General features: G+C 35.6%; 2 protein-coding genes across 6 annotated transcripts in view; both read left to right on the top strand.

Moving 5' to 3' along the window:
• The first annotated feature begins 278 nt into the window (after positions 1-278).
• haus1 (HAUS augmin-like complex, subunit 1) lies at positions 279-11,504 on the top strand. 2 transcript variants are annotated; one of them, XM_073934583.1, is made up of 9 exons: positions 279-395; positions 2,352-2,984; positions 3,037-4,033; positions 4,323-4,457; positions 4,776-4,899; positions 6,066-6,131; positions 6,408-6,479; positions 8,653-8,700; positions 11,348-11,503. In XM_073934583.1, exons 3-9 carry the CDS (start codon positions 3,891-3,893, stop codon positions 11,405-11,407), a joined length of 648 nt encoding a protein of 215 aa, XP_073790684.1. In that variant the 5' UTR covers positions 279-395; positions 2,352-2,984; positions 3,037-3,890; the 3' UTR covers positions 11,408-11,503. The 2 variants fall into 2 exon arrangements, with proteins under 2 accessions (XP_073790684.1, NP_001243178.1); NM_001256249.1 differs by having other exon boundaries at positions 290-395; positions 2,352-2,526; positions 3,898-4,033; positions 11,348-11,504.
• A 60-nt stretch (positions 11,505-11,564) lies between these two features.
• ark2n (arkadia (rnf111) N-terminal like PKA signaling regulator 2n) overlaps positions 11,565-12,783 on the top strand; it is a 44,024-nt gene continuing 42,805 nt past the window's right edge. For 3 of the 4 annotated variants that reach the window (XM_005160974.5, XM_073934405.1, XM_005160973.6), the window contains exon 1: positions 11,565-11,755. The gene's annotated coding sequence lies outside the window, so the exon portion shown is untranslated. The remainder of the gene's footprint in view (positions 11,756-12,783) is intronic. The other variant, NM_205680.1, reaches the window with a different exon arrangement.

The raw sequence follows: 12,783 nt of genomic DNA, 5'->3' as shown, positions 1-12,783 counted from the left end.
ATGTAATTTGGAATGAAATTCCAGACTGAGGATGGATTTTTGAGAACATTTTTGCCCCATTTAATTTTGACAGTATTATTAAATGTACAAAAATTTAGCATATAAAGACCCCCATTCTCAAAGCTATTCATAACTACTGATTTTTTAATATAGCGAATAAAGCTTACCTTATTTGTTATTTGTTTTAAACAAGTGACTACGTAGAGTAAACTTTGTTCGCTGATTGGTCGGTTTTCATTCGGCCAGCCAATGAGGAATGCGCTTTGAGAACCCGGAACAAGAAGAACAAATTTACTGGCGGGATCTTCAGTTGTTGCCTTCGGAAGTTTTTATGGTGTAAATTTGCGTACATGCAACACACGTTTACAGGAAACATGTGCGAGAAAAGCAAAATCGTGAGTTGATATCTTTGTGAATAATATAAACTAATGTAATCTATTTAAAATGCACACAAAGAATGCTCAAACGTGTACATTCGTCCCGCTGTTCAATGTAATGTTTATATGGACAAAGTGTATTTGGTATTTGTATTAGACTGGACGTATAAACTAATTCAATATATGTGCGTTTGATTTTGTACGTCTTAATGATCACATCCTTTTATAACTAATGTAAACAAAACATTAGCATGTATTTTGGATATGAAATTATTTGTATTGGAGTACATGAACTTAGCACGCTAAATGAATACTTGGTGCCCTGTTAAATGTTGTTACATATAGTTGTCGTCAAAAGTATGCCAAATTATGCTTCACAGACAAAGGAAAGACATTTGCACAGTATTTCATATATTATTTTTTTCTCAGAGGAAAGTCTTATGAGCAGTTCCAGCGTTATGGATGTGGCATTTGCAGTAAAAACTCAAAACATAAATCCACATAGAAAGTATAAGTTTACTTTGTATTGAAACATCTGCTTATATTTTCTAAAAATTCAAACCACAGAGTTATGAGATCAGAAAAACTATCAATCTGTAGACAGTTCATATATTTTAAATGAGGAAAATAAACATGTTACGGATGTGACTAAAACAGTATAAGAGTTTACAGTAACAAACATACTTTGTAGAAATTTTGTGAACTAAGCTGCACAAGTCAAAACAAACCATGCTAATCAAAATGATGAGAGTTTGCTCTCTATAGAACAAAAATGATTGATTTCATTTTATTTCACAATTTTGCATTTATTAGGGAAAAGCTTGGTTATGGATGTGACAGATTTCCGTTATTGATGGGACAGATATGAAATTGGCACTTGTGTGACCTTGTTAAATTACATATAATAGTTTAAAAACTCTGACAGAGACATTTTTGAGTATTTTAAAGCACTGTAAAATACAAGCCTACACAATACATGTAGAAATAGTTTCTATATTTCGGTGAAAACCTAATTTGTTAATGGCAAGGTTGACATTTGCATGGGATTGCTCTTATTTCTTTTAGTTTGGCTGGAGTAAAAGTTTTTTTTAAGGTCAAAAAAACAATTTTAAGGTCAATATTGTTAATTTTAACATAATAACCTAGTTAAGCCTCTAACTTGCACTTTATTGTTTCAATACTTCATAATAAGTTTTTATTTATTTTATTATTATTTATTTATTTTTATGTGTTATGTTCTTTAGTTCAAACAAAACCCAATAAATATATATTTTGGAAAATAAATTGCACTTTAAGGTGATTACTAGTATCTTACAAAATACCTAGTAAAATATTATGTTCTGTCATCATGAAAAAGACATTAGTTATTAGAGATTAGTTATTAAAACTATTCTTTAGGCTTAGTCCCTTTATTCATCAGGGGTCGTCACAGCGGAATGAACCACCCACTTATCCAGCATATGTTTTACACAGCGGAAGCCCTTCCAGCTGCAACCCAGTACTGGGAAACGCCTATAAACTCTCATTCACACTTATACGCTACGGCCAATTTAGTTCACCCAATTCACCTATAGCACATGACATGTGTTAGGACTGTGGGGGAAACCGGAGCACCCTGAGGAAACCCACACCAACACGGGGAGAACATGCAAACTCCACACAGAAATGCCAACTCCAAGCTGGGACTTGAGTCGACAGTGCTAACCACTGAGCCACAGTGTCACTGTTATTAAAACTATTATGTTTAAAATATGCTCTCTAAATCTCCCTGTTAACTAGCATTGGGGAATATTTTTTAAAAGAAATTAAATTTCACGAATAATGGGCTAATTAACATAATAACCTAACAAAATAAGGGCTAATAATGTTGACCATAACTGTATGTTATATGGGGTTAAATGTTGACATAAATAAATAACTAAATAAATAGCTACTCTTGATTCCCAAATTCCCCGGTATGCCTTATATTTGTAGGTGTCCCAGTGGCTGAGGAAGGTGTTCGGTCAGCAGACAGTGCCTGAGTTTGAGGTGAACACGCGGACAGTGGAGATCCTCTATGAGCTTGTGCAGAACAGTGAGATGAGATGCAGAGAAGCTGAGCTGCTCATCCAGGACCACGAGCAGAAAACGCAGGAGTACAGCAGTGATGGTGAGACTCCAATACAGGCACTTTGGATAAAAATACATAATTTGTTCAAAAACTACATTATTCATCTGTACATGTGCTTTAGAGGTTGTGGAATAAATTAAGAATCCCTGTTTTCATTATAGCTGGTTGACAGTGTTGGGTGTAATTAATTACAAAGTAACTAGTTACTGTAAGTAATTGACTTATCTAGTGAAAAACAGTAAAGTAGGGGGTTACTATTCATTTTACGGTTATTTAATTACAGTGTGAATAAAAAGAAATATATAACAGGATCACGAAACACCAAAACACATTTTTTGAGCTGTTGACAGTCGTATATGTGTCCCACACTGCTAAAAACACTATTAGGACACATATATTTCACTAAAAAGTTAAAAATTGGTTGTTTTAGCATTATTTTGTGCAAATTCGTACTTCCGGTTTGACCACTTAAACTCTGCTGCTATTTTGGGATTTCTGCCTGGATTTTGCCTACCCAAATTTAAAAGCTTCCCAAATCCACATGCAGAGGTGTAAATGCAAAAATTCGGTATCATTTTAAAGAAAACCCTTTGAATTTTCATAAAACACTATTGAAAGTGTTTAAAATATCTGTATATGTCGTCTGTGTTATAATAAACACCTAAAAAAAGAGGCGCTTTTTGTATTTATTTTTTTTTGATAAACTCAAATTTGAAAGTGTAGCTTTTAGGTTCTGTGTGGTCTAGCGTGCTGTAATTAATTTTGGTGGTTCCTGCACATGTCTGTAATCATAGGAAAAAAGAAAAATGTCTCCACCATAATCTATGCAAAAGTTATTGTGTTTTCCAACTGATGAGAGGTGCTGTACAAGCCACAGCGACCGATCCTTGTTTTCATATCTCACTATTCTTTTGTTTTGATCAAACATAATTCACTGTGTTTGGACCAGATCAGGCATATTAAAGAATTACTTATGCACATCATCTCAAAAACAGAGGAGAATGGCCCTGAAGCACACAGCATAAGGTAAGAGTTGACAGCTGTCTGTGCTATCTGGGGCTGATTACTACAGAAGTCAATGGTTTTCAACAGGTTTTCAGCATTTTTCAAAATATCCTCTTTTGTGTTAAATGGAAGAAAGGAACGCATAAATGTTTGAAACAAGTAAAGCCTAAGTAAACAATAACAGAATGATCATTTTTGAGTGAACTATCCATTTAACTCAATTTAAAACTAGTTTAATTTCAATTGTTCACAAGTTGAGATTTATAGGGATTTTTAAGTAGTCATTAAACTACTTTTCAGACAAAGTAATAAGAAAAGTAACTTAAATCAAATTTTAATAATGTAATTAATTACTTTTTAGAAGTAACTTATCTAACAATTTACCTTAATTGTGGTCTATGGCAGGAGCTCATCTTCAAGAAGTGCTTCTCCAGGGAGTTGGTCTTCAGACTGGAGGACTTTCTAAACCCACAGTGGACCTGCTGTCAGTGCTGGAGGGCACCGCTGAAGTGCTGAAACTCAGAGACACGTCACTTGGGAGGTAAACTAAAGAATAATGGATATATAGACACGTGAAAACGTTATTTGGGGGCAGAATGCATTGTGTGCAGTAATTATCATTTACTCACCCTTCACTTGATCTAAACCTATTTGAGCTTCTTTTCGAACACAAGCTAAGATATTTCTAAGAAAGCTGAAAAACTTGACATTGAAACTGGTTGTTGTATGGATCTAATTTTACAAAATGACTTTTTAAATAGATGATTTAATCTAAATCTGATGCTTGCGTTTTGATCTTTGTGGCTGATTAAACCCTCTCGGCTCTCCAGCTACATGCCCGCACTCAATAAACTGACCAATGATGTGCTGGAGGCTGAGAAAACGGACCGCAGGTTGCAGCGCGAACTTTCTGCTGTTAGGAAGAAAATGACAGCAGCAGTTGTTCTACGGAAGAAGCTTCAGGAGTAAGAAAACACACATTTATCTGTCTGTCTATCTATCTATCTATCTATCTATCTATCTATCTATCTATCTATCTATCTGTCTGTCTGTCTGTCTGTCTGTCTGTCTGTCTGTCTGTCTGTCTGTCTGTCTGTCTGTCTGTCTGTCTGTCTGTCTATCTGTCTGTCTGTCTGTCTGTCTGTCTGTCTGTCTGTCTGTCTGCCTATTTATCTAATTCATTTATTAATTTATTTATTTTCAACTTTGTTAATTTATAAGTGACTGTAGAAACCTAAATGAATTTTTTTTTTCTTTGTCTGTGTGTGAAATTTGATTTTTAGTGATCTGATAAAGGTCACACACATACAGCAGGTGGAAGCAGCTACGGCAGAGGAAAGGCTTCTTAACATGGACTTCATGAGGAACAAATCCAGAGATCTCGCATGCAGGAACAAGATTGCACAGGTTATCTTAGCTTTCTTTTAATAACACCTCTCTAATGGTGCATTTTCTAATAGTCTAAAAAGAAAACAAAAATGTGCTGTTAATTTAGTCACTAGCAAGCCATCCAATATCAGCCACATACTCTGAGACTTACTGACCCAAATGTCAGGATTTTGCCAAGTACGATGCAATTCTGGATTAACATTTATGTTGATCATAGAACATCATTTTTGTTTTAAAATGTAATGCATACCTGTTCCCAACACCTAAACCCAACCATAACATTAAATTGTTCACAAAAGTCAGAGGAGAATAATAGTTGGATAACAATCATGTAGAAGTGCATAAACCTAACCGTATGCCTAAACTTAACATCAACGGTAAACGTATCCCTTTTATTCTGATTGGCTGATAGAAATGGTATTTCAGGATCAACACAGATGTTAATCCAGGAACATGTCCTACTTGGTGAAATTAGGCTGGCGTTACCCCCCCCCCCCCCTCCATATTACTTGATGCAATTTGGGTAGTATCTGTGTTGTTTCTCAGTGCTATTCTTGTGCAATATATATTTAGTTTATTTTACCACCTCATTATTGTAGCATCCATAGCTCAGTGCAATACATACAGACGTAGACAATATTTGAAGAAAGAAAACGTCTTCAGTAGAACAATAAAAAGGATTTTAGCTGTAATTATTCTTTAGTGATTCATAAAAATGCAAGTTTAATAGTACTTTAAGAGTCATAACGCACATACAAGCAAAATTGAATACCGATAACTAGAAGTGTGGACCTACACTAGTCTCACGGTTCGGTTATGATTATCATGCCATCGATTCGGTTTAATTTGATATTTTCGGTGCTGCATCACGGTGCATTATCGATGCTTTACATACACAATTTACATATATGTGTGTATGTATATAGGTCAAAGGTCCACAGTGAGAGAAAGAGAAATGGAGTTAACTTTCATTTTCTCCACAGCAGGGAAATAGGGAGGCTGAAATTTCAGTGGGGATAGACTGTCCATCAAACATAGCTTTGAGTTTCTGTACAAAAAATGTGATTTTAATGGAAGTCAATGGGGTAAAAACAGCCACCAGCGTAAGGAAAGTTATGTAACAATACACGAGTTAATATCTATGATGAAGCTTTTTGCAAACAGTATTTGTGTGTTTGTGACAGGAGAAGCTGGACTCGCGGCAGATGGAGGATTCTCTTACCCATCAGGCCATCCTCCAGTTATCAGAGGTAAATTGTTTGCCATATTCATGCTGAACCCATGTCCAAAAGGAAAACAATAATAATCCATGAGTGCAACTGTTTTAGTAATCCAGGCAAACTGTTTTATTAATAACATCACTGCATGTTTTGTGGATGTTTTAGTGCACACCTGCTGTAACGTAAAAACTAGTCTAATATGATGTAAAAAAATGTATCTTTAAATGCACTGAATACAAATGTGTCCTATAGACTGCTATAAACTATAACTGTGTTATTGTCTTTGATCTTTAACTTGATACTTAGAAAATTGCAGCGCTGAAAGAGGAAACACTACCATTGAAGAAGAAGCTGGAGCCGTTTAGTGACCTGAGCCCTGTGAGTACATTCATATAATGATTTTCAGGGGTCACCAATCTCGTTCCTGGAGGTCCGCTGCCCTGGTGGGTTTAGCTCCAACTTGCCCTAACACACCAGCCTGGGTGTTTCAAGTATACCTAGTAAGACCCTGATTAGCTTGTTTTAGGTGTGTTTGATTAGGGTTTGAGCTAAAATCTGCAGAACCTCCAGGAACAAGTTTGGTGATCCCTGCTCTAGGCAAATGGCCTTGTGTCTTTGTTTTTGATGTGTGGGGTAATAAATGTTGAAACATTATTCTAAATGTAAAAATTATATATATATATATATATATATATATATATATATATATATATATATATATATATATATATATATATATATATATATATATATATATATAGAGTTCAGATGCAAAAACATTTTCTCAGCTTCCTTTGTTTATGTTGAGATATTTAACTTTAAAGACCAGGAAAAGTATTCTTGATGTTACTGAACTTGCTAAAATGCTCATTTTAGAGGAAAATTTCAGACGGCGTTTAGAGGTTTTTGCATCTAAACTCTTTACATATATATATATATATATATATATATATATATATATATATATATATATATATATATATATATATATATATATATATATATATATATATATATATATATATATATATATATTAGGGGTGTAACGATTTATTGTTGTATGATTTATTGCGATGCTAAAATGTCACAATATGCATCGTGGCATTATGACGATTTGATTAGGATATGACGTCCGTTTACTCTTATTAGTTGAGCTGTTTGCACGTGAGCTACGTTCCACCTGCTGTCGCACGTGAGTTCAGATTGCAGCAGCAGTAATGTTAGCAGACCAAGATGAGTGGAGCTGAAATAGAGGATGGCTCATCCTCTCAAAATCAGACGTCTGGCAACATTTTGGTTGTACAGTCATTGCTTTAGACTCGTCCGCTTTTTGACACGCATACTGGGTCGAACATAGCCTAAGTTTTAAAGTCTTCACAGTGATTTACATACTTTGCACAGCGACATGGATACCTCCTAATGCTGTTAAAAGAGTCACATACTGTATTTATAAGGTACAATTCACCCTAAAATATCATTCTGTCTTCATATAATGATGTATTGGCGGCCGCAAAATCACACATGACGTAAGCTGACCGTGAGCTGTTACTACAGAGGGCGGACTATGATAGACTATTTTTTATGTATTTCTTTTGTTTCAACTTGTTAAACTGAACCTTCTTTAAGAAAATAAATTAAACAGGACTGTCTCTGGAAGAAATAAAACAATTTAAAAACTTCTTATAAAATATTATTGAAATTATTCAATTCAATTGAATTTAACAGTGAGAGCTTAATGCTTTGCTTGGTCACTTGCGTTTTTTGTGTGTGCAATCCACATTTCCAGGTAATCAGCAGTTCTATAAGATAATCCTGAACTGATGTGTATCTGTCTGAGAGGTTTTTATGGATGGCTGTCTTCATGTTGGGCATGATGAGTGACAGGGTGGCCGTCTTTTCATTACACAGGACAGTCGTGGCTCTTTTCAGCAGTTTAGGCAGGTTTACTATTTCTTCGGCGTCGCTGATGTCGGCGCTATCAAGTGTATCATGTTGACGTGCATTTTTGTGTACCTCTGTACTCAAAAGAGTTCATGCTCGTCGTAATCATAACTCTAAAATGCGATATGATTGTTTAAATAATGTGCACACTTTCGGTTTCACTTCCACTGCTGTTCATACTTCCCTTGCGGCTCCTGAACGATCACTCTGTTCCACAAACTGAATGCTGTTTACTACTTTATTACCTGTTAGTCAGTGCTCAGCATGTATGAGTACACCCCCCACAATTCTCTCATTTAAATGAATATTTTCTATAGGAAGCTTTACAATATTATAGTTGTGCATATACATTATTTTAGTCAGTACTGAAGCCAAATCTGGAGCTTATCCAACAAAATAACTTACAATAATGGTTAAAAAATTAGTAGCCCAATTTTATGTCAAGATATGTATATATATTTATATATTAGCACAGTACAGTTGCACAGTATTTAGAACACCATTACTGACTAAAATAAATACATTTGTGTCCAAATGCATCATTGCTTAATCTTTTAAAATTCAATTGTTCATTTACTCATTTCCATTACTGTTGTACTTTTTTCCCCAGAGTCCAGCTCTTGCACGGGTTAAAATTGAGGAGGCTAAAAGAGAACTGGTAATCGCTTCAATTTTTTGCTTTCACTTCACTTTTAATTTACAAGAATTGTACCATGTTTTATATAATAAATATTAAATAAATGCTCTCTCTCTCTCTCTCTCTCTCTCTCTCTCTCTCTCTCTCTCTCTCTCTCTCTCTCTCTCTCTCTCTCTCTCTCTCTCTCTCTCTCTCTCTCTCTCTCTCTCTCTMTATATATATATATATATATATATATATATATATATATATATATATATATATATATATTAGGGGTGTAACGATATTAAAACCGAACCGAAATATCGCGATACACCAACCACGATACGTATCGCGAAACTCTCGTGGCGTACCGCGGTACTCTCACGCCCCCTGCTGCCCATTGTTGAGGTTGACGTCACTTGTCTCTAACTAATTGAACCAATTTAAACACATTAATTGATTAAATTGTTTTAGTAATGATGAGGATTTGTTCTAAATATTATATTCTAAAGTTAGTATTTTAGTGCATGTTATGTCATGTGACTTGAGTAAGCATCACACTCGTTACTACAGGACGCAGGATGGCTGCTTCACATAGTACTGAGATTGCAGATCCCCCAGACACATTTAAGTCATCTGTGTGGAAACATTTTGGTTTTCCAGTTGAGTACAGGAATAGAATTTGTGTCGTAGACAAAGCGCACGCCTGTCTGTCTCAACTGTTTCACGAAACTTACTTGTAAGGAAAAACATTTTAAAAGTGAGGTAATTTCACAATGTGAGGGTGTAAGCAACAGAACTGCCAACAAAAGTGATTTAATGTACAAAAGTTAAACCAGAATAATGCCCAAATATACAAAAAAAGAGAAATATTTACACTAATAAAATAATATAATAAAGTAACAAATTCAAACAAAAGTATCAAACAAAAATTAGTTAAGCTCGAGCAAGGGGGTGATAGTGAAGACAAACAAAAGAAATAAATACAACTATATTGTCGGGAAGGAGCGGATAATATACAAATCAATTGAAATAAAAATGTACAAACCTCACAAAATTTCTTAAAGTGGGCAAAAGTAATGCAAAATAATTTTACCCAAACAAAAGTTAAACAAAAACAATGAAAATCATAATCATGTCAGAAAAATACACGAAAAACGAGATCAAAGGAAAAAGCGCTCTCTCTCCCGCTATTCCTGACATGCTTTTCACATTCCCGCGCTGTGTCGCCAAATGATGATAGATCGGTCTCCTGACCAATCAGCTGTCAAAAAGGCGGACCTACAGAAATGACAGGCATCAGCTGTCATGTAAGCGGACCTACATAAATGACCGGCATAGAGGGAGGGGGAGAGAGAGAGATCAGGAGGCAAACATACAGCCGGCTACAACCCTAACATTAGTTTCAGACACAACCGCAATGTATTTTACTGGTGAATATGTCATGAAAAAACACTTTAGAAACACATTATATGTATATTTTTCTTTAATTTAAACGGAAACCTATCTATCTAAATAAAACCATATAATCAAAAATGAGCGTCTGTGTCTGCACAGAGATCAAGCCTCTCATCGGAGAATGTGGATATTATGGTGTTTTTGAAGAAGATCTTTCACTAGTCTACACTGCAGTTATTTATTTCATTTTAGTTTACTTAGTGAAGATGGCTGCACTAAAGAGAACAGTTTTTTTTCTGACTAGTCTATATTGGAGGTATTTATTTAATTCTAGTTGTTTACTCTGGTATCCTGACTGTACTAAAAATGCGATGACAAAGTTAATAAAGAAAAAAGTAAGATGTTCTTGTTATTAAGTGAATTGTCCCTTAGCATTGCTGTTAACATGACATCAACCCTAACCCCACAGCAAACAGAAACCGAACCGTACCGAACCGAACCGTGGCTCCAAAACCGTGAACCGAACCGTGCCTTTTGTGTATATTTACACCCCTAATATATATCTATCTATCTATCTATCTATCTATCTATCTATCTATCTATCTATCTATCTATCTATCTATCTATCTATCTATCTATCTATCTATCTATCTATCTATCTATCTATATATATATATGGATAAAAAAATAAGTTGTTTGTATATATTAATATTTTTAATGAATATATTTAATATAAAAGTGTCTATTAGTGTGCGGCGCAGTGGGTAGCGCTGTTGCCTCGCAGCAAGAAGGTCGCTGGTTCGAGCCCCGGCTGGGTCAGTTGGCATTTCTGTGTGGAGTTTGTGTGTTGGCCTGGGTTTCCTCCAGGTGTTCCGGTTTCCCCCACAGTCCAAAGATATGTGCTATAGGTGTATTTGGTAGGCTAAATTGTCCATAGTGCATGAGTGTGGATGGGTGTTTCCTAGTGATGGGTTGCAGCTGGAAAGGCATCCGCTGTGTAAAACTTAGGCTGGATAAGTTGGCGGTTCATTCTGCTGTGGCGACCCCAGATTAATAAAGGGACTAAGCCGAAAAGAAAATGAATGTATATTAGCATTATTTAGTTTTAAAAACATAATATAATTTTTTGTGTCTGTGCGTGGATGTGTGTGTGTATGTATGTATGTATGTGTGTATGTATATGTATATATATATATATATATATATATATATATATATATATATATATATATATATATATATATATTACAGTTCAATGACTATTTCTTAAATTGTGTTTTATTTTAAGGCTGCCCTGGATGCTCAGCTGGAGCAGAAGGTGGACTTTATGAACACTCTATCTAGATAACTTTAAATCTTTAATAAAAATGATAATAAATAATTGTTCGTGTTATTGAATGTGACTTCTAACATGTGCCTTTTGCAATAAACTCAATTCTTCTCCGAGTCACGTGGTGGCGCCTTTTGTTTTCCTCATCGCCGCCGCCGCAGCGGAAATGACGGTTAGACATTTGTTCCAGCGACGGCTAGTGGGGACATTTTAAATTAGCAAACTGCGCTAAAGCGGTCGGAAAGTCAAGAATACACCGCAGTTACCCCACTAAATTTCACCAAACTCCAGATTTTCCTCGTGAATATGGTGCTGCTCGCCTGAGATGCTCCAGAGGACACACACATGAGGACAGATTTGCTCCAGGTAAGCTGTTGTCGTCGGTTAGTGAGCGCGCTCGGCACTGCGCCCTTCCATTTTGAACCTGTACTGCAGTTTAGACCCAAACCTGTCCCGGTTTCACGCGTTTAAATGTGATTATATCCATGTAGACGTGCTGTATTCACTCAATACGAGAATAAAGAGCACTCGAGCAACTTGCAGACTGAAGGGGTTTCAGCAACAGTGTGTCGCAGGATGAGTGTGTGTGCTGCAGAGTCTTTATTCAGACGATGCAACATTTGTTTACGTTTGTTTACGTTATTTAACTTTAGTGTTGTAAGCGCGCTCCATTTGATTTAGAGTTGCACTGCACGCGTGCACGCGCTGCTTTATAAATTGACTGGATTTTTAGAATACACTTGAATTTTTGCTGATTGCAAATCAGACTTTGTAATGTTTCTGATCTATAATCTCCATTAAATGCGTTATTAATTGCTGTTCGCTGTTTGCACGCATTGCGATATGATTAGAGCGCGCGCGCGATACCGGTCTGAAGCGCGTTCGTGTTGCGCGCGGTTCGTGTTTCAGTGACCGCGCGAACAACTAGCAGTCAGCTAACGTTTTTAATGCTGTAGAAATTCATATTAAAATACAACTGATGGTCACCAGAAAGCGTTAATGCTGTTACAATTGCTGTCTTAATGAATTTGAGATGATCTTCAGATCTTATAGGAAGCTTCCAGTGTGTTTATTGTAAACTCATTTTGATAGCTGATATCTGAGATCAGTTTTTGTTGTAATTGAAGAGTTTGCCTCTGAAATGTGTCTCTACAATGAGCATGTTTCTCAGATACCTGTGTTTGTTCAGTTATTTCACTTAAAGCACAATTTGAAGAGCATATTTGTTGCCGTTAATATGAATTTACTGAGTTTACACACAGGAGCATGGAGAATGTTCATTTCAGAGGAACATTTCAGTGGGCATTTAGAGGTTTTAGCATCTGAACTCTTCAGTTAATGTTCTAAACTAATAAAAGTGTTTTCTGGCAATAAGATGTAATGTTAATATATGG

The sequence above is a fragment of the Danio rerio genome, chromosome 21, assembly GCF_049306965.1.
Source record: "Danio rerio strain Tuebingen ecotype United States chromosome 21, GRCz12tu, whole genome shotgun sequence".
In the NCBI taxonomy this organism is placed as follows: Eukaryota; Metazoa; Chordata; class Actinopteri; order Cypriniformes; family Danionidae; genus Danio; species Danio rerio.
This window is presented reverse-complemented; position numbering and strand designations above follow the sequence as displayed.

Bases quoted from the DNA above. Each gene is read 5' to 3' on its own strand.
- haus1 (NM_001256249.1), top strand. From the start codon at position 351: ATGCAACACACGTTTACAGGAAACATGTGCGAGAAAAGCAAAATC. The intron at 2,527-3,897 runs GTGAGACTCCAA...GGTCTATGGCAG, and splicing joins GCAGGAGTACAGCAGTGATG to GAGCTCATCTTCAAGAAGTG. The intron at 4,034-4,322 runs GTAAACTAAAGA...TCGGCTCTCCAG, and splicing joins AGAGACACGTCACTTGGGAG to CTACATGCCCGCACTCAATA.